The 21,208-nt window shown below is 51.2% G+C and overlaps 1 protein-coding gene across 1 annotated transcript in view; it reads right to left on the bottom strand.

The window, feature by feature from the left end:
• Nucleotides 1-365: 365 nt before the first annotated feature.
• Nucleotides 366-21,208, bottom strand: part of LOC141963907 (hydrocephalus-inducing protein homolog) — a 36,252-nt gene continuing 15,409 nt past the window's right edge. The window contains 6 exon segments of the mRNA XM_074913643.1: nt 366-482; nt 2,828-2,954; nt 9,682-9,995; nt 12,704-12,847; nt 14,699-14,954; nt 17,033-17,271. Of these exon segments, the coding sequence (XP_074769744.1) occupies nt 366-482; nt 2,828-2,954; nt 9,682-9,995; nt 12,704-12,847; nt 14,699-14,954; nt 17,033-17,271 (1,197 nt within the window).

The following is a 21,208-nucleotide window of genomic DNA, read 5'->3' as shown; positions in this document are numbered from 1 at the left end:
CCTTTAGAGCCTGTGACACACATGGGACATGGTGACAGGGCTGGGACCTCTGCCGAGCCTTGCTGCAAGACAGGGTACAGGCACAAATGGTAGGGCTGCTGCTGGCAGGTGTCACTCCCACCAAACATCCATCTCATGGAGGAGGTTTGACATGGTGACCACAAAGTGCCTCAAGCAAAACTCAAGTTGTAGGAGAGAGAGCACCACTGGGGACAGTGATGCCCGTTGGGACTTTTTAGAGGATTTCCAAGCAGAACTGGTGGCACGTGAGCTGGTGGCATCTCCCCCCATGCCAGAGCCTGTTCCTCTCCAGATGACACTCACAGGCAGTGCACCACGGTCCTGCCATCAACGCTTTCCTTCTGCTAGCTCTCCACTTGGGCCAGGAGGTGCAGGAAGGACTTCCTGGAGCCCGGGGTGTCTCGATACACTGACCGCCACAGGTACTGGAAATTCCGGACCATCAGGTGCCCCTCCTGCAACTAGGAAAGCAAACCTCATCAGCTTGAACCCATGGGCTGCCCTCATTTGCCTCCATGGCAGGTCTGATGGAGGGCAAGAGGGGTTTGCCATGCATTAGTAGTAGAGGAAGAGAGGAAAACCCTTCCCTGGTCCTTCAAAAGATAGATAGTTGAGTCCTCTCCTCCACAGCTCACACTGCTTCCACCACCCCATCCCACCCGGGGGAAGCTCCACTGACATGGTTTATCGCAGCATCTCAGGCTCTCTCTGTATCTCCCTAAACCTATTACCAGACCCCTGAGCTTCCCCAAGGCTTCTCCATCCCATCCTTGTCTTGCATGCAGAAGATCCCAGGGGACGCGTTTTTTTTGTGTTTGCTGTAAACTAGGAGGCTGATGAGAAGCTGCCACCCATGGAGAGGGGGGACAGTGGAAACGTGCCCTAATACCCTGGTAATCTGGTTAGTCTTGAAACCTAATCTGGTTAGCAGGCTCCAGGAGCAGGATTACAGCCACAAAGTTAAATGAGGCCAGGCTTTAGCCAGGCAGATGCAGGACTCTTGCTCAGAAGTACTCGGGGCATCAGGAGTGCCTGATGGGATGAAACCGTGGGTCACGCACTCCAGCTGCATTGCAGGTCTCAGAGGCACACGTGTGGAGAGCACACACTGGAGGAGAAAGGGGGGATCAAATGCAGATGGGGGATCCCCAGCTCTGGAGGGCTCCATCCATCCAATTTCAGATGCCTGATGAGCAGGGCAAGCACAGAACATCTCCAAGCAGTGGGACCAGGTATTCCTGTGGCTCTGCAGGGAGCCCCAGCCTGGGGAGTGGGTGGTGGGGGCATTTGGTGCCCACTCCAACCAGCACATCCCAAATGCATAAGGGCTTTTCGGGACTTTTCAGGAGCTCCGATGTGGGTTGGTGATATGGCTGGGACAGGCTGACCTCCCTGGGCTTGAGTTTTGGCTTCCAGGTGGAAGTCAGGAAAGCAGAGGGGGAAGATGAAACAAATAAGTGGGGTTAAAACAGGAGAAAACTCCTCTGACAGTCTGGGAAGGAAAGTTTTGGGATCCGTTTTGAAGCTCAGGTGAAAGCTCCATCTGGCTCTGGAGGACTTGTGACACCCCAAATGCCTGCTCCCCTACAGCCGGCAAGGCTTGGCAAGAAGTGGCTCCATGCATTTACCAGCTCTCCTCCAGCGATCTGCACCCTGGGGAACTCTCTTCTTAGATCCAGAGATTTCAATCACGCTGCATTTTAATTCAGCACGGGGTATGCTGTACCACCTCAGAGCAAAGCACATTTGCTGAAGGATTTTGTGCTGACACCCAGAAAATACCAGATGCCCCCCCAGAGTGTGGACCAAACCCCTCTTTGTGTTAAGAGTCCAGATTATCAGGATTTATCTCCTCCAACCCCAGCTCTCACACTGAAGCACCTTTCACAGCCATGCCATCAGCCAAGCCACACACGTCCTTCCAAGCTCCATAATTCCCATTTGTCTGATGACCTCCACTGAGGCATCAGCCTCAGCCTCTTGTCCACCCTTGAAAGATTTAAAGACTGCAGGGATGCCACCTCTTCATGTTTGGCTTCTGCAGTTAAATCAGCTCTTCTTTCCATGTACACTTCTGCACTCACGTGAGCTGTTCATCACAGTCCCTGTCAATTCCCAATCCCACTGCATTTCTCTTCATTTAAAGGCAAGCTGAACCAGCCAAGCATCAATGCAACAACAGGTGAAAACCTGTGTGGATCTTCTCATCCTGCAGGAAAAGGGCTCTGCTGGTCCCAGGGCAGCTGCTGTGCCCATGCAGGGAGTCTCCATCCTGCGAGACGTGTGTGGCAGGGCAGAGATGGACCTCTGGGCAGGATGAGAAAGTCATCCTACAGAGTTACCTAGCGTCTTGCAAGGAGCTGTGAACTCCAGAAAGGTTAGATGGAGCCAACAGCAATTTTACAGGCTCCTCTGTGCCAGGAGAAGAGCTGGGGCTGCATCCTCTGGAGGAGCTGGATGAGGCTGAAGAGACACCAGCATCTACAGCACCATTCCATTAGTTCATTAACGGAGAGTTACCTGGCTGGGCTATGACAAGCTCTTGGAGTGCACAGTGTCACTAGATGCATCATCCTTCTGCTCTTCAAAAAAGGTCTTTGCTCACATAAAGCAGCTTTTGGTGATGCCCCAGCCCCTCCTCAATGCAGAGGCTAACAAAAGCAATCCACCCCCTGCACATGAGCTCACCCAGCCCTGACCTCTGTACTGGGAGATGCCTGGGGGGCGCCTGGGCATACACACAGACACGAGTGAAGCCCTTCTGAACCCCCCTGCTCTGGCACAGAGCCAGAGGAGAGACCCTCACCCGTGTGATGTTCTGGACTCGGAAGAGACGGGGCACAATGTCCTCATCCGCTGCTCTGGACACGTACTCCACCTCCATGGGCGCCGTACTGCTGGAGCCCCGGCTCAGGCCAGTACTGCAAACAGGGCTGCGGAGAGAAGTACAGCTCTCCATGACCAGGAACACGTACTGGGACATGGGGAAGGGGCACCATGCACCACAGGCGACGCTGAGTGGAACGGAGTGGTTGGTGCTGGAGAGGGGCTGCTGGCAGAGGGGGTGGCTCCAAGATGGGATGCTGGACCCACAACGCTGTTACTCACGCAGGACCCACAGCGCACTGATGGATGGAAGGTCCCTCAGCTTCCTGGGGGATCGAAGCTGAAAGGTCGGGTCCAACCCCTGGCATCCATAGAGCCCTCTCCCCGCTGCACGAACACAACAGCTGGTGCTCCTGGAGATGGACTTTGCTGGTCCAGGATGGACCCTGACTCAGCCCCACCAAGCAGAGGCCTGATCCTACACTGTGATGGAGCAGGGCCTGGCTGCTCCAAGTCTGCTCTCAAACCCCATCACCTTTAGATGCTGCTCTGCCATCAGCAGCAACAACCATATGGGATGACAGTCCCCTTCGTCCCGTGGCCAGGACATCCCGCCAGATCAGATCAATCCCAACCTGCAGCCCAGGAACGGGCTGGGGAGCGACTCCTGCTCCCCCACGTGTCCAGCACAGCACTGATGGATGGCTCAGTTTAAGGGTCACAGATGCAATTGTTTTCACATCGCAACAGCTGGGAAACCAGCATCAACACAAAATATATGACATTTGTCACCGCACTTTAACAGGGCATTTATCATCTCAGCTCATCTAACGGCTTGGGCCTAACTGCATGGCAAATGTGTTAGAGAAATAATTGGTTATTGAGAAATAATTAGTTATTAATACGGGCTATATATTTCCCAAGATATCTAAGCCTTCTAGACTCAGAGCTATAATTTGGATATTAAAACTTCCTTTGACAAGACGTAGTTCAAGTGAGGGATATACCCTCTAAGTCACCTTTCAGAGCTGCCTGCTGTCAAGGCCCATTTATTACTTCTTGGTCCTAAACTGGTAAACATTTAAGATCCAGCTAAATATCGTAACACAGACATCCCTGAAGATGTCCAGAGAGAGAGAAGCAGGGCTGAATAATGAAGAAAAATAGCAGAGTCCCTGTTGGACAGTGCCAGGGGACACTGCCACCAGCTCCCGGGGCCAACAGGACGCAGCACTGGCCTAGGAGGACACGCCAAAAGCAAAGGCAGCTGGGTTCACTCCTTGGCTCAAAGCTGCTCTCTCCAGGAAAAGGGAACAGGGCTTTCTAGCAATTTCCTCTCTCTTCCCCTTCCTACTGCCAGGAGATGGGCACCAGGCCATGATGTCACCATGATGCAGCACAGTCGTCATGGCGACGTTGGCACCTGGCACCAGGGCCCTTCATTGTGCTGACGTGCACGACCGAGCCCGGTCAGAGAAAGGGCCATGGATGGACGTGTGAGCCCAGCTGTGAAAAAATAAATTAAAATGGAGCCGCCTTTGCCAGAGACATCCCGGGCTTCCAACCCAGAGGGGCCAGCTTGGTGGGTGGCTTCACCTTCTCCCAGCCATCCAGGAGGTGACATGGGAACATCTTGGGACGCTGCCACCGGGACTCTCCCAGAAGAAAATGCCCTCCAGGGTTTTCCTGATGACTCCTGGGCCCCCACTGTGGGAGACATCGGCCTGTCAGCCCTGCACAGCCCCTGAGAAGCAGCAAGGCTTTGATGAGAAACAGGCCTTGGGAGATAGATCAGAAACTGCTGAGTTGTGCCAAGGCGGCAGGGAAAACAACGGGCAGCTGCAACACTGAGCTGTGGGAGTTACCGCCGGGTGAACAGCGCCTGAACGAGCAGGTGATTGGTCTGCACAGCGCGTGTTAGAGTGGTCTCATGCTGACAAGAGAAAAGGTTGAGAGCTGTCGAATTGCTGATTTGCTAATTATGAAGTAAGAGCTTTGGCGAGAGCATAAATATGTGCTATTGGAAAAATAAACGGCTTTGCTCGATGTAACTCTCACAGAGTTATGCAGGTCCGATATCCTCCCGCAACAACAGGCTGCCCAGGGAGGGGGGGACTCCCCATCCCTGGGTTGTTTAAGGGCCATTGGGATGAGATGTGGGGGGGTGTGGGGTAGGGGAGAACTTTTTAGAGTTGGGCTGAGGGTTGGACTCAATGATCCCAAGGGGCTTTTCCAACATGAATGATTCTGTGTTTCTGTGATCACCTGGACAATGCTCTTAGTCATATGATTTAGTTTTATCTAAAATCCATGCAAGATCTATGTGAGGATCAGAGAGTTGGACTTGGTGATCCTTATGAGTCCCTTCCAACTTGAGATATTCTATGAATCAACGCTCCTGCGCAGCTACAAGGGCAGTAGCAACAGCGGGTCTTCACACTGTGGCTGTTTTCAGGGATGAAGAGACGGACCAGGTGGATAAGAGATGATTTTTTTAGAACAGGCTCATTTAACAGAGTCCGTCACAGCATGGAGTGGCTCCTCACCTAGAGCACATGGAGCCGGTGGCTGTGGCCAAAGAAAATATTGGCAAATAAACCCCTGTGGGACCAAAACACTGGCTCTGGCTTTTAGAGGCACCGCAAGCATTGCTTCTGTTCCATGCTGGGACAGTCTCCGGCCTCCTCAATGATACAAGAGGAAAACAGAGCACTGGCACATGCCAGGCAGATCCCACTCTTTCTGAAAAAGAAATACAGAATGATGTTTTGGGAAACAGTCTCCCTGACTGGTATTCTCCTCGTCTGCCCTAAACCATCTAGTCAGCAGCAAGAGATCTGAAACCCACCCAAAACCCATCCTGCCCATCCATCATCCCAATATCAGCCTCTCGAGAGGAAAGAAGGATGGGCACCAGTTTCACTGTCTTGTGAGTGTCCAGCCTCATGCAGGACAAAATCCCTGTTCTCTGGAAGGGTTTTTGCTGCCAATCCCTGTCTCGGCAGTAGCCAGCTCAGGGGTGATGATGGGACCAGCAGGGAAGCTAGGGTCTCCATCACCTCTGCACTAGGCAGCACCCTGGACTAGAAGGAATCAGCACAAAAGTTCCCTGTGCAGATTCACACCCCAAAACATGCCAAGATTTGGCACCCGGATTCTAATTTGCCTTGAGCCTCTTCTCCTAAGAGTTTAAAGATTTCTCACCTCCCCTCTGAAGACAGGGATGCACCGGGAAAGAGCACAGCGATACTAGAGACAGCACTCTTGGGCAGAGCGATGCCAGTGGGTTCAGAGGGATTTTCCCTTAAGCAAAGCTGCTTGATGCACAGCTTGCTGGAAGCAGGAAGAGAGTGAAGGGGGAGAAAGAGCTGGAGAAATTATGAGAAACAAGGTCTGGAAAATTATGTCACCTTACTCCTCATTGCCACATGCAGTGACAGCAGGTCAGCAAATAAAGAGGACTAAAAAGCCCATCCTGCCCCCCAGATTCCACCGGGTGCCTTCCCTACCCAGTGCTCTGCCAGAGGGATGACGGGGAAGCAACAGCAGCAGTCTCTGAAACTGATGCTCTTGCTCTCCCTCAGCCAGGCTATGACAGCAAGCTGTTCCCATGAACAACAGAAGAATTAAAAATAAAAATCAACATTTTGTTTCATAAACATTAAAGCTCTGCAGAGACCGGCCTTGAGCAGCAGCCTCCTGCCCTGAGGGAATTAGAGGAGGAACCATCCAGACCGCACAGGCGCAACATCATTGATAGGGACACGGATGCTGTTTGCAGTGCAAACAGCTGTAGGAAGACCCACTTGGGAGGAGAAAGGCTCCTGGTTGGTTCAAAACACACTGGCCGAGAAAATCCTGGATGGAAAGAGTGATTTTCTACATGTTTAGCTCAACAAACCCTTTCCCCAGAGAATCTACTGGCAATTCATTACACTGGATTTGTAGCTAAGAAGTTCCCACTCCCCAGACACGCCAGATCAATACACAGAGGGGGTTGGACAGGTGCCACAGAGGGGCAGAGCTCCCTGCTGATCCATCCTGGCACACGGACTGCTCGGTGTGTGTCAGCTCTGTCCCAGGGAGGAAACGTGTCTTGCATGAAGGGGACAAAGAGGTGATGCAGGAACAGCAATGCTCAAAGTAAATGACAAGGCACGGGTCCTTAATAGAGGATGAAAACTCCAGAGAACAGTGAAGTTTGGGGATGAGGCTTTGGCAGCCTTTGTCACAGGTCTCAAAGAAAATCCTTCTATATCCTTTGAGATTTAATGTCTTCCCTTTGATGGGAAACCCAAACAAAGCTGAGGAGCTGGATACTGCCCTTAGAAAGGGGGACAAATCAGTCTTTCAGAAAGAAACCTTTAAGGTAGGAAGTATGATGAAATGTCTGAATTTGACTCCAGACCTACAGTCTCCTGCTGGGTGACTCTGGTGACCCATTCCAACGCTGCAGAAAACATCGTGGTGCAAAGGCTTAACTCAGCTTTGAGCTATCAAAGGCCCAAGGGGTGAAGAGAACGTATTCTCAGTCTGTCTCTAACCACGTAGAGGTCTAGAAGAAGAGTCACCATGAGAGATTGATGGCTCAGCAGTGCCAGAGAAGGGCCATGGGTTGGCGTGAGTTGGGCACGTCCCACCACACAGCAATGGTTGGACTGTGTTGCTTATATGATTGCTCTGCTCAAAGTAGCAGCAGTGATCAAAGGGTAAGTAGGAAAAATAGGTTGAACAATTAGAAGAAAAAAAGATCTAAGCACACAGTCTTGTCCAGGCAGAGGAACATGTTTCTCTCCTGGCCAAAATAAACGTGTGTGTCTGATTGATGGTGGGAGTCTCTGATGATCGGCTCCAGCAAGGTCAGACGGATGGGTGGTTAAACTCTATTGATCTCACCTTCATGAGACCTGGTGTTTGATTCCCTTGCTGTCAGATCTGGGTGAGTTTGATCTGATAATTTAGAATACTAACAGTGCTTAATGTGGACCAGAAATAATATCTGACATGCTGCCCTTCTGCCAGGCTCTTAATGAGCAACTTGAGGTGTCAACAGTTTAGAGACCATCTTCATTTCCAGCTCTGCCACGGAGAATCACATGGTGTCTGCTGAGGGACCCACAGAAAGTACATTCTGCTTAATTAACATACAGAGCAGAAAAGGGAGCTGCCACAACGTCCCCAGTGCTAACGAGCCAGTGAAGGGGCTAAGCCAAGCCCTTCGGAGCAGAGGCTGCTCTCCTGCCAGATGCTCAGGACCCTCAACTGCTACCGACTCAGCAGAGTTGGGCGACGCGGAATCCCCTGGAAGAACAAGCACCTGCAGGCTCAGGTCCAAAGCCAGTTTAGGTGGAGACGGGGTAATTAAAAGCTGAGAACTGATTCAGCATTTACATTTCCAAAAACCTAAACTGGTTCTAAAAAAAGAAAAGAGTAAAGACAGACAGGCAACTGGCCAGCAAGCGGCCCCAGAAGAATTAATTCCACACAGGCTTTGCTGTAACGTGCTTGCTTCTCTGTTATTAGAAAATACATGCATTGTTCTATCATCAAAATTAGATTTTCCCTCTAACTTGCAATTAAACCCTAATCTAATTTACCAGGAGCTGACAGGGTCCTCCAAGCTGAGCTTGCAGCTCTGCTCCTCCTTCCCTGCCCACTTCCCTCCACCTGCTTTTGTGGGCTTTTCTCTGCATTTTAGGGTCTGTTCTTGAAGGTGCTGTGCATCAAGAAGGGCCACACTAAAGACTGGTTGTTACTCAGTAAGATCCGGCTGTGAACAGGCTACACAGTGCCCAGGTCTTCTCCCCCAAGCTCTCCTCATCGCCACTGCTAATCTCCAGTTCCCAGTAGGTTGTGTCCTCTGAGCCAGATCCCAATTCTCTAAGCAAACCTGTTTGTTGTTGATCTCTATTATTTGTAGTGGCAGCACTTCAACACACAATGGTTAACTTTGCTGGGTTTCCTAGGGTGCTATGGAAAAAACATTTGCTACTTAATTAAAACTGCCCGGACTAGACTTTTGTGCTATGCAGAGAGGCCACAGCAGGAAGAACTGCTAGAAATGTTTTTATAAATGTGCTCCAGCGCGACTGCAAGACTGCTCTTGGGCTTGTAAACCACAGCCCAGCGCTGGCTGGCCCTGCTTCCCAGGACGTTCAGACAAGTGCTCCCACCAACGCCTACAGCTGCACCCACAGCTGCAGCAGAACCTGCCCTTTCCCTGTAAAACACTAAGTAGCTGTTTGGGGAATGTGATGGTGCAGTTTAACGATGAAAACTCACTTCACCAGTGTGGTGTTTGCCTCAGGCCACAAAGGTCTGAGAAAGCAGCTTTCCAACACCAGCCTTCCTTCCCAGGGGAACCAGTATGGGGGCTACAGTAAAGCAGCAGCAAGAGACTGGGGCAGCAGCACATGGTTCTGGTGGCAGTGCCTGTGTAGGTTCTTAGTGTAAAATGACAACACATGGGGTTGGCAGGGAAGAAAAAGAGGTCACATCATACATCTGCTTGTCCCAGTGCCTAAGTACAGGTTTGTAGCTCCAGAAATAAAGTAGGACTCTAGGATATGGACGATGCAAAAAGTGTTGGTAGCATCTCACAGCCCCAGTTTGCCTGGAGAACGTTGTCTCCTTCCCAGCGTCAGACTGGTGGAGATCACTTGTTCCCTGAGCACCTAAGGGACATAAGCTGACCACGACTGGGAAGTGTTACTCCCCCAGGGAAAGTTGAAAGCAATTTGTCACACCACAGGCAAACAGCTTTGCTCTCTGCAAAGCACAAACAGGAGACGAGGAAGGAGAAGAGCTTCAAGGAGAGAGCAAAGGGGCACATACCTCATCTGGCTCACGCGGCTGTCCATCAGGAATGACCAGTGGTACTGGACAAGAAGCGGGCTGCAGTTGGTCATCTCGATGTAACGCACACCTTCGGTGTCGTTCAAGATGCAGCCAAAGTCCAGGGCCGTGGGCTGGATATGGAGATTTGGGAAGCAGACTTCTCCCCGAACGGTGACCCGCTCCTCATGAGGATGCTCCAGAAACTGTATCTTCAGAACCTTCTCCACTACCCGGCTACACAAATCCTCTTCATAAGCAGGGTTAAATGTGATGGAGAGATGAAGTTCCTCCCTTACCTCCAGCTTCATGGGCTGCAAGGAAATGAAGAGTATTAATCACCAGTCTGATGAAGTCCCAAGGTCTGGCAGCACGAAACGTGGAAATGTTCAGTGTGTGACCCCAGCGTAGGCTTCTCAGTTCATCCTGAGTTTTCTTCACACTGTGTGCCTGACTGCAAGCCCCACCACGCTCTGTCTCAGGCCCATGTCCCTGTGCTCTGCATCAATACATGAGGAAAATAAATATTCTACTGCTGAATTCGGGCCCCACAGAGGCGATGTGATAAATACACACTAAATCAGCACTTGGTACACCAGGGCCTTTTGCCCCAGCTCTAGAGGAACTGCTTTGCCCTCCCAGCACAAGCAGCATGGCACTGCAGCCTCGCCCTTGCAGGGGCTAGTGACTGGCACAGCACAGAAGCAGTGGCCGTGCCTACAACGTTTAACAGAGCCCATGTCCAGCCCCTTCCTCCAACAACAGGGCAGGGGCCAGGCAGCGGCTGGAGGAGCCTCCTCAGCCTTCCTGGAGGCAGGGCTGCCCCTGAGGAAAGCCAGCTGCTCTGGAGGGTATCTGAGAATGGCTGCTGGAGAGCTCAGTGACTTCCAAGAGACACCGTTATACACGGCTTGCCCAGGCCTAGCTGCCTGCTCCCCTCTCCTCACGTCTTAGAGCCAGGATGTATTTCCCCAGTTCAGATGATATTTTGTTTCCTTAAGCAACTCGTTTCAAATCTGACTTAGTTCAGGCCAGTCTACCACTGAGTCTAAGGAATAAACTTCTCTACTAGAGGACCTCCCAGCAGAAACGTACCACCACACCCCCCCTCTTCAAACCCCACAGCGGGAGGGCCCACGGCTGCTCACCTGAGCGTCTGCAGAGAGGGGCTGCCGCTCCGCGTCACAGATTAAGAAGGGCTGCTCTAAGGCCAGGACGACGCTGAGTGGCAGGGCGGAGGCGTTTCTTAAAGACAGAGACTGGTGCTGCAGAGTTAGGACATCACCAGGTTGCTACAGAAACAGGACACAAGGGGAAAAAACAACGTGAAGTGGCCTTGGAACTCCTCCCTTTCTGATGCATTTCAAGTTTTTCAACCCCAGAAGTGCATACACCTCTATTCACTATTTTTGTTAGTTTCTATCCTTCTAGGTGGTTTTTCTCTAAGTATATCAGATCCTTTCATGTTTAGAAACCACAGCATCCCTCGGGGACAGGGAAACACTCTGGCACACAGAGGAGGGAACAGGACCCTGAGAGAAGGCAGCTGCATGAACAAGATCCAAAGCAGAAACTGAACCCAGAGCACTTGTCTCCAGATTTGTATCGTCTCTCGAGAAGAACGGCACAAGATGATTGTCACTTATGTACAGTCATTTCTTACAACCTTGTCAGCTCTAGTAGCCTCATAAGAGCAGTGATGCTGGTCAGAGGAGAAAAGCGAGCAGGATTTGGCCCACAGTGGAGAGCCTGCAGCAGCCTAAGGTTGGCTTTGAGCATCTACAGGCACATACAGCCAGCGAGAAACCTCAACAGTCGCACTGCAACGGGTGTCCTGCTGCCCCTGCTCCAGTGACAAGCTGTCTGTAGCCTCAAAGCTCAGCTCCACCTAAGCTATTTCTTCCTGTTTATGCATTGCTCTGGGCTTCCTGCATGGTTTATATAAACTAGACAGTGTTTGGGAAACTGGTTCTGGATGAATTGGTATCAAACAGCTGCAGTGTCATAACACTCAATCAGAGTGCATGGCATCAAGCAGACCACAGGCAGACATCAGGGACAGCTGAAAAGCTTCTAATTAAACCTGAACTGCCTCCTCACAGGATTTTGTGCTTCTCTGGAAGCCTGGGAACCAGAGGAGAGGCCTGAAAACACAGGAACTAAATAATGAAGTATCTTATTTTTCAGACACCTCACAGGAGAGGGAAAGGTGATGCTGGACTGAGGATCCAGAGGCTAAGGGGCACCTGCTTTGCGCTGGTGTTATCATCACTGCAGCTGAAGGATGTCTGCAGGTCCTTTGAAGAAGGTGAAGCTTGGGGAATTGCAAAGAGCTACTACACCAACAGCAGAGAAGGCAAGAAGAGACAAGAGATGACAGGTTTTTTTCATCAGCCTGAGGAGCTGGCAGGAATCTCAGTTCTTCTCAGCTTCCCTACAGGATCGGTGTTCAGACATCACCGTGCCTTGGAGGATCCCCAGAAGCCTCCCTTCACCCCGAGTACAGGAACTGGTGTCTCTCTAGAAGTAGCCATGATCCCCCTCGGCAGAGCAGCTGTTCTCTCTGTTTTACTTGGGTGAAGTTAAAAACCAGTCCCATCTCTGAAAACACCCTTGCTTACTTTACGAAGCCCCACAGGAAGGGTCAGGAGGGGGTTTAGCATCGCTCAGCTGCATCACTCTGCTCGCCCACCTCAGCCCCAGCACACGAGGTGGCTGTGCAAAGCCCACGCTGTTCTCGTGGGTCCCACACATCTCGCCCTGTGCCCTTGGCTCAGCAGCTCAACTCGGTCTCCACACCAAGAGGGCGGAATACAGCTGGTGGGACTGCTCCCAATCCCGGAGGAGCAAATATTGATCTCAGTGTTAATGGCAAAATCTTGGTCCCGCTCAGCTCAATAGTCAAAGCCCCAGGGACTTGGAGAAGCCATTTAACTCCCTCCTTCGAACACAAGCACACCCCCACCAGGCTTTCAGTCACCAGCCATGCTCTTCAGTGCCAGGATGAAATCCAGAGACTTACCTTCTCCACCCGGAAAGTGATTTCCCTGGAGGACATTTGCAGGATGGGAGCGATGAACTCGCAGGTGACATCCACTTCCATTATCGGAGCCTTCTCTGCCTTGCTCCCCACGACGGCGTGGCACAGCAGCCGCTCCTTCACCACCTGCACGGAGGAGTCACCCGTCACCCAGCGGGGCCCAGCAGGGCGTCCCCAAAACGCACTGCGTTTGCTGCCCACCCAACCACAGACCCTGTTACCGCCATCAAGTTACAGCCACGGGACTCCTCAGCAGCCCCCTTTTCTTTTTATGCTGCATCCCATTTATTCTGCTCTCAAACGTCCGTAATGCCACACCCCACTATCCACAAAAAGCCCTTGTGAGTCATGTGCTGCTACAACTGTAATAGTCCCAGCCCCAAATTATTACTGTTTTGATTTGTCCCACTGCCAGGCATAATACTTACAGAAAGCTGTAGGAACTGATTTAAAAAATAATAATACAACTATATTAAGGGAAACAGGTGACAGAAGGGCCAATGCTAGCAAACTCTCCCTTGGAAGCTTAGAGGACAGGATCCATGGGAAAAACCCAAAGAGGACGACTGCCTTCAGGTAAAGAGGGGGCCACTCCTTCCTAGCAGGTACTGTGCCCTCCTAGAGCTGGTTTTAAAAGAAACCTCCCCAGGAAAGAGAGGTCTTGCAGTTCACATGCAAACCCTCTGCTTAAGCTGGACGCTCTTTTTCCTGTTTTCTCATGGTTTCAGTTCCCCATATTCCTGCCTTCATTTCTCACTCTTCCCTCTGATACAACACCACAACCCAACTCCTCCTCCTCGTCTACAGACTCAAAATCATCCGTGTTGCATGGGCTATGCAGGGAGTTGGGCTTCTGACCAACCTCAAGAGTATTAAGTTCTCAAGACCCGAGGAAGGTGGAAAGCCCACTCCCAGGGTCTTGGTTTTGACTGCAGGAGCCAGGCAGCCACAGCTCAGCTCACAGATCCCCTTTTGGCTTTCCAGGCAAGACAGCCTCACCTGCACCCTGATCACTTCATTTCCTTTCTGGTAGCTTTTCCCTACTTCAGCAAAACCTTTGAGCTCCGAACTGCACAGGGACAGTCCCATTGCAGTCAGTTAGGTGAGTAATCAAGTATTCCTCAAGCTACCACCAAGGCAGCCCTTTAAAACACCTTACAAAACACAAGTATCAGCAGGAGCTTGATGCAGATTTATTCCACCTTTGCCTAAACCTCTGGTCTTGGAGAGAGGGAATGCACACCAGGGTTAGCTGGCAGCTTCTCTGCAGAGTAGGATTTCCCCTGAGAAAGAAGGGTCCAGGGAGGAGAACACCCCGTGACCCTGCTGAAATCTCCCCCTGAGCTGCCATCCAAGGGTGCTGCGAGACCTGGCTGCCCTTGGCACCCTGGGACTGGCTGAGAGACTGGGGTGAGCCGTTACGGAAATACTGACAAAGTCAAGCTGTCAATTGTAATGATCCCTGCAAACAGCTTCCCACGTGGATGAACATCACCCGATCGCTACAGCTGACACACTGTGCTCATTCTTCTGCTCCAGGACTCAGTGCTAGACAAGCCCTCTGCCCATGCTTGTCTACAGAGGAAAAATGATGCTACTCCCAGACACTCCCTCCCTTCACAGGTGTTTTGTTTTACTCACTGCTTCCCCCAAATACATTACTTTGCACTTTGTTATTTACTTTCTGCCTGTGCTCCTAGTCTAAGCGTAACTTATTTCTCTGCCCTTCCTTTCTGCCTCAGCACATGACACCTTGTAACCTGCCATTTGCCCCTGAAGTAGCAATATCTCCTTCAGTCCGTGTTTTGGTATCAGCAGGTTGGGTTTACAGTAGGCATGGAAACATGAAAAAGCCTTAGGAACTGACAGTAGCCAGCAAGGAAAGCTGGTGCTGCCATGGTAGCTTTGCTGTTAGAACAGTTTCTTGAAAGCACTTGCTCCTGATGGGGAAGGCTCAGCCCTCGGCGGGGACCTCACCTGAGGAGTGCTGGAGAAGCATTCCAGCACCATCTCTGTAGTCTTGCCCGGCATCAGCTCCACCCTCAGTGGCTGAACCTTAAACCCAGGGCGGGCAGGTCTGGGGCTCTGGGAGGAACCTTGGCCCTCGGTGGTGCTGACAGCAGGGACACGATGACGCCGGCGTAACGAGCCAGAACCTGCTGTTGGCCCGTAGAGCCGATGGGCACGCCGTCCTTTGTTTCTTACCTTGAAGTGGTAACAGCAGGGATCCAGTCTGGAAGAGAAGGAGAGATGGAAAAAGTCACGGGAGCTGCTATCTCCCAGCGGTCACCCAGCTTCAGCACCCTGACGGCGTTACCTGACTGCACACTCAGCAATAAAAGCACCTCCAAAAAGGCTGACCTAGCTCAGAGCTTCAGCAAAAGCCAGACCTTGGTTGCCCCTAAGTTTATCAGCATCCAGCAGCTGCTCTGTTTGCGTACAGCAAGGAAGAGCTGCATGAAGATCATCATCTCAGCTGCTGCAGACAGAGCATCACCAGCCTAGAGACCCTCCGGTGACCTGGGCACCCCCTGCCTCGCTGGTGGGGCCCCTGCCCTGGCAGCCACGTTATCCCCTCACCCCTCACCCCTTAGGGAGCATCCAACCTCATCACCCCCAACATGTCGTCCCTTGCCTGAACAGTGCAGGTGGTGCTGTGGTTTAGGAAGATAAATGCACTGTGAGAACACTGGATCAACAGAAGTTTCCCCAAATCAAACATGGCAGCAAGACCAGGTCTGGCTGCTGAGGGGATGGAGCAATGATGAGAGGTCAGTAACTAGAGCTAGATATAAACCAAAATGAATACTCAGTGGAAATTGATTTCTTCATGTAAAGAAACACTAACTGCAGGCTCGTCTGGAGTAATTATTTTACCCTCTATAAATCTGAGCATGACCAGGACGTGAATTGTTCCTGGAACAGTTACTGGTTTTCTGAAAAGGACAGAATACACGGCTTACAAAATGCATGCCTGCCCCAGGCAGCTAAATGCACAGACCTGAGCCAAGAATAGAACAAACCAGCCGCTGAAACAGACTGTTAAAACATGATGCGTACAAGCTTAGTGTGAAATGGTTTCTGTGGTGGGCAGCACAGACGAAAGCCTGGAGAAGCTCTGGGTGGATGCAGAATCTGTGGCTCTGGGAAAGCCCAACTCATCTGAGATGTTACCTGGGTCCCGTCTCAGCTCACCTGGGGCAGCTCTGCAGCCGACAGCAAAGGCAACAACTCCAGAGTCTGCAGAGCAAGACGTGAAGGGGGGCAGAGGACCATGACACAAATCACACTGACATCGCCCACTCCGTTGGGTAGCCAGTCTGTGGCTGCACAGAGCACAGGACACGCTGGACAAGCACCAACCCCCTGCAATGTCCCTGCTCTTTCTACCCTAAAATTTAGGTATTGGACCACTATGGACCCTCTGCAGCCAGGGAAAGGAACAGGCACCTCAGGAAGACTATTCTTCTCATCTCAAGAGGTCTCCTACACAAGTCAGGCAGCACTTTGTAAAGGTTTATTTTTCTCCCATTTACGGGAACATGCCTGGTTTCAGACAGAGGCATTAGGACCAGTGAATCCCCTCCTTTGAGCTAAGCTCTTTCATTAACATGTTCCATTTATCCCTCCCAAACTCAGGGGACTTCTCCTCCTCTCCCTTCCAGAGCTGGTCCTGCAGCCACCCTCGCCTGCCCGCGCCTCAGGCTCCGCTGCGGCGGTGACGCCGAGGAAAGCCGGTGGGAGAGACGAGGGAAGAGCGACTACGTCTGATGAAGAGCAGCCCGGCAGGGGAGACGGGGAAGGCGAGCTAATGAGGGATGACACGGGGCAAAGAAATTCTGCTGCTCCTCCAGGACTGCTGGGCACAAAACAGCACCATTAATTCAGTCAAGGACCTGCTAACAAGCTACCACCAAGGTTTTCTGCTGTGACGAGATGATACTCCATAGTGAAGGGAAAAACAAGCAACATTGTTCCAAAGGGAAATAGTTTATAGTTGTAATGTAGCATTTCCCACCCAGAGGCTTCCAGGACCTGCTGTTTTCCTCCAAATCTCTTTTTGTTCAAGTGAGGAAATAGATGTATTATAACTAAAGAAAAGTCAGTGACAATTTAACAACTGGTTTCCATTTTGGTGGCTTTTGAGGGTACCTAACAACTTTCAGATGGCCATAGAAGGTTTCTGAAGGAAGCCCTGTGGCTTCAGGAGAACAGAGCCAGGACCTTGAGCGCTGAAGAGCAACCAGCCTGAAGGACTACAGCAAAACTGCCCCTTGCTGAGCCCACGGCAGAAGCTGAGAGATACCCTACCTGAAGTGGGGTCCCAAGTTGAGCTCCGGAGCAAAGGGTTTGTCGGTGACAATTGTGGTGCCAATGCCAACAGCCCGGACGGGGATCACGTAGGTGTGGCTGTTCTCGATGAACAGGTTCACCTTGTCCTTGAATTTCTCCGTGTCATCCAAGCTTGCTATGACAGCCACAGACACCTCTGTCTCAGGGGGAATCACTCCTTCACCGGGTTCAATCCTCCAGCACGAGCATTTGCCAGCCTGTAAGACAAGCCAAACACTAACTTAGCATGGAAACCATGGACCCTGGGCTCTTGTGGGGTGCAGGAAAAGGAAGAACTAAAGATATGAGGATAAAAACCAGAAAGGCTCCATTTCCCTAAATCCAAACTAGTGTCTGGAAACAGCAAGTATGCAGGAGCTTCTACAGCCTGTATTTTACCTTCCTTTAACAGACTCACTTCATTAACCCAGTGTTGCCCAACCCAAGGGATGCTCATCCTCAGGAAGACGTTATTCCCCCTCCAGTTTATCTTTTGGAGCGCACGCCAAGGGAAGCTACTTCACCTCTCCTGGCTTCCCGACAATGGGCGCTGGGTTAGCATAAAGGCTCAAGGCCAGAGGAAGCCAGGACTGCTCAAATCCCACCGCAGCAGCCACACGGCTGGGGGATACTGCTGAGAGCCTGAAGAGTAACTCTGCAAAACCGGCTGATCAAAACCCTGACACCAACGTCTTCTTTCCCAAGAGGTACTCAGTGCTTCTCAACAGCCCCCGAAGAACTGAAGCACTCGGTTCCCACTGATCACCAGCTGCAGTGAGGTGCCCCAGTGCCCTCTGCTTTGGAAAATTCAGCTATAAATGTTCACAGCAGGGCAGTAAAGCAATAAGCAGAAAGCAAACTGGAAGGCACGTGCCCTGTAGGCATGGCCCGAGCTTCCAAGCACTCTCTTCCCTCTGGTTTCTCATGGACCTCCCTCCACAGTTGGGGCAGTGAAGGTGCTGAACCCCAGACCCTCTAAAACCACGTTCCCAGGGAGCAAGCCTGCAGAGAGGAAACACACACCGTGCTCCCTGGCCCTCAGGAAACACACGGGGAGGCAGATGTACGGCTTCCGAGTGTCCATCACGGTGGGGGTGGTGCCTGCACCCCACAGTTCAGTGCTGTGTTTGGGATGAAGGCACTACTCACCCAAAACTCTGCACTATTCTAAGGGAAGAGGTTCCCCTCTCCCCACTTTTTTTTTTTCTTTTATTTTTTAATGGAAAGCAACAGTGTGCTTGGAGGCCTGACATGATCCAAGCAAATGCTCGATCCAGGTGAAGTTAGCTCGAGTTTCCATCCGGTGGATGGATGGAGGGATGGATGGGAGGGATGGGATGGGAGGATGGATGGCTGCCCTAAAGGATGACTGGGGAGCCACCACACTCAGTTTTCTTGAAGCTACTTAAAGCTAGTTAATTAAGGGATCTGGTCATTCTGGCCTTGCACGAGTGAAAGAGGAAGCAGAACTCAGTATTAAAATGCAGCTGTACTTTGCCAAGCCACAGCTCTAGTGAGAGAGCATTCACACCTTTGTCAGCTGACCCATCGCTCCTCACGGAGGCTGCACATGAAGGGGGAATATAACCCCGTCCCACATCAGCTGTTCACAGAGCACCAGGTGTTTCAGCAGTCCTGAGGTGGGGGACCCTGTGTTCTTCATTTCAAAGCTACTCTTTATCCGCACAAACTGCCAGTGGCAGAAGAGAGCCCCAGACCGCCCCGAGCCCCAGCAGGAGGTGGAGGTCAGGGCACGAGGCTGGCTGGATGCTCCCACCAACCACCAGCCACCTCCTGGCACCTCAGCACCAGCATCTCCTCGGCGAAAGCACGGATGGGGACCACTTTGGTTTAGCCTCTGCCCCAAGGCACCATCAAGGGGATGTTTTGTGAAATCAAAAGGCAGAGCCTCTAAAAAAAAAAAAGTAGTGTGGCACTCACTGCCACTGACAACGGAGCCTAGCGTGCCAAGCTTGGTTCAGCCAATAGCAGACTGCTGAGCGAGCTAACGAAGCTTGTCTCCATTTGTGTCCCCAGTCCAGAGCTCACCCCTCCAGATCCCATCTGCGCTTCCTCGCTGGGCTGGGGAGATCAGGGCCACCTGGTTTGATAACCAAACTCCTGCTTTTCCTTTGGGAAAAGCACCTGGCTGAGTCACTCTTGCTTCTCGGAGCATAATTGCCTTGAAGATTCTACCCTTGTTTAATTCAGTTCACCAATAGGTGCAGCATGATACGACAAGTTTAGTTTCCCTAGACACGCAGGATAACAATTTCTTCCATTACTGAAAAACAGCAATTCTGAAAGGGCATGAACTCACGTAAGACACCCTACGTGATAAAAACCACACTGTCCCCTGTGGCCAGGTTTCAGGCACCTTTTCCAAGGTCTCCTCCACACCTCTGCCCCCTTTATCACATGACAGACCCAGCACAGTGGTTATGCAGGCAGAAGAAAGCTGCCGCTGATTAACAAAAACAACACCTCTGTCTTTTCTTTCCTGATGACACAGGCATGACATGCAGCTGCCTTCCGTGGTGCCAAGAGATGTCATTCTTAGTAGCTGAATAAACGATCCCCAAGAAGACAGAGTGACTAAGAACAAGTAGGAAATGATCAAAGAATGATGCTTTTTCCTTTCTGCCTTTCTGCAGGGAGAGCAAACACTTCCATTAACCAATACAACTCTTTTACACTTGCCAATATGGAAAAAAAAAATCAGACACTTGGGAAAAGAAGATGGCAGCAGCAGCAAGGAGGAGAAACAGCCATCTTTTTCAGCAGGTCGCATCAGTCCCCAGCTAAGCTGCAGCAGCCCCTTCACGCTGACCTGTTCCTCCGGTCTCTTCTACCCAAAAAGGCGCAAACCCTCCCCTTGCCGGATCCAGAGGATCCTCCAACAGGGCTGCCTGGCAGCTGGGAAAGGAATCTGACAAGGAAAAGCACGTCAGACACACACACAGGATTCAGCACGGGATGACACACTGGTCCCAGCGGTCACAGACCTGCAGACACCCTGGCACGCAGGGATAAGCCAGCAGAGGACGAGGCTACAAAGTCCCTGTGCTCTTCTTCAAACCCACAAAAGCTCCATCTTAATGCACAGACTTGGAGGGGTTTTATTTATTTCTTTCTGCTGGCAGAGATGTTCAGTGCTGCTCCCCACAACTCAGAATATAACAGACTCAACTCATCCAACAGAGAGAAGAGGAGATGGTATGGGAAAGCCTGTGCACGAGGGGTACTCCAGGTAATTCCTTAAGTCACTACCCCAAAGTGAAGTTATCCACAAAAAAGCATCTTGCCTTGCTCAGATAATGCTCTTTTCTCCCATAGAACAAGAGAAATCTTGACTTGACAGGAACAGCAATTTGCATGTGATGGTTGATACCACCACCAAGGTGGCACCATGGCCATCCGCATTAGAGCATTTTCCTTTCCTGTTTCAAACAAGATACCAACCTTTTACTTGCCCTGTTGCTGTCCCTTCATTTAACCTCATTCGGTTTATTGAGCTGCCAGTCAGCGTGCTTTAACATTGCTGATCCAGTGCTGCTGTGAAAATTTCAGTCATAGCTCCTTCCTTTGAGCAGGGAGCGTGATCTCTAAGCCTAACTGCAAACAGCCACAGTTTCAAGATCAGCCATCAAACGGGAGACAGGGAAATCACAGCTCACCGTCCTGCAGCAATCTCCGAGCAGGAAATCAAAGCAGCAGCTTTTCTGTCTTAGAGAACACAAGACTTGGGCTCAGGGGCACAACTGAATGCAGGATGCGCAAATCACTCACCAGCTGAAATAAGGGACAGCCTCTGCTCTCAGATGTACGTGTGCAGTTCACCCTGACGCCTGACTGCATCTCAGATTTTATCTCCAAAATCATTCAGTCCTCTCTTCTTCAGGAGCAAAGGGCCACGGCGTTCTCTTGGTCTCAGAGCTCCAAACACATGACTCTTAGAGCTAAATACCTTCCACAAGATAAAGGGAGAACTTGCAACATTGATCCAGATGCATTTCTGCTCACACATCTATGCAAATTCTCTGTTTTACTCAGGGGTCCCCCAGCTAAAACTGCCCCCAGACCAGGCTCCTCTTGCTGCACTGTGATGGAATACGTTGCTTTCTCAATCATATAGTGATATGCAAATGTTGCATA

The sequence above is a fragment of the Athene noctua genome, chromosome 9 (assembly GCF_965140245.1).
Source record: "Athene noctua chromosome 9, bAthNoc1.hap1.1, whole genome shotgun sequence".
Lineage (NCBI taxonomy): Eukaryota > Metazoa > Chordata > Aves > Strigiformes > Strigidae > Athene > Athene noctua.
The sequence above is the reverse complement of the archived record's forward strand: the minus strand, read 5'-3'. Positions and strand labels throughout refer to the sequence as shown.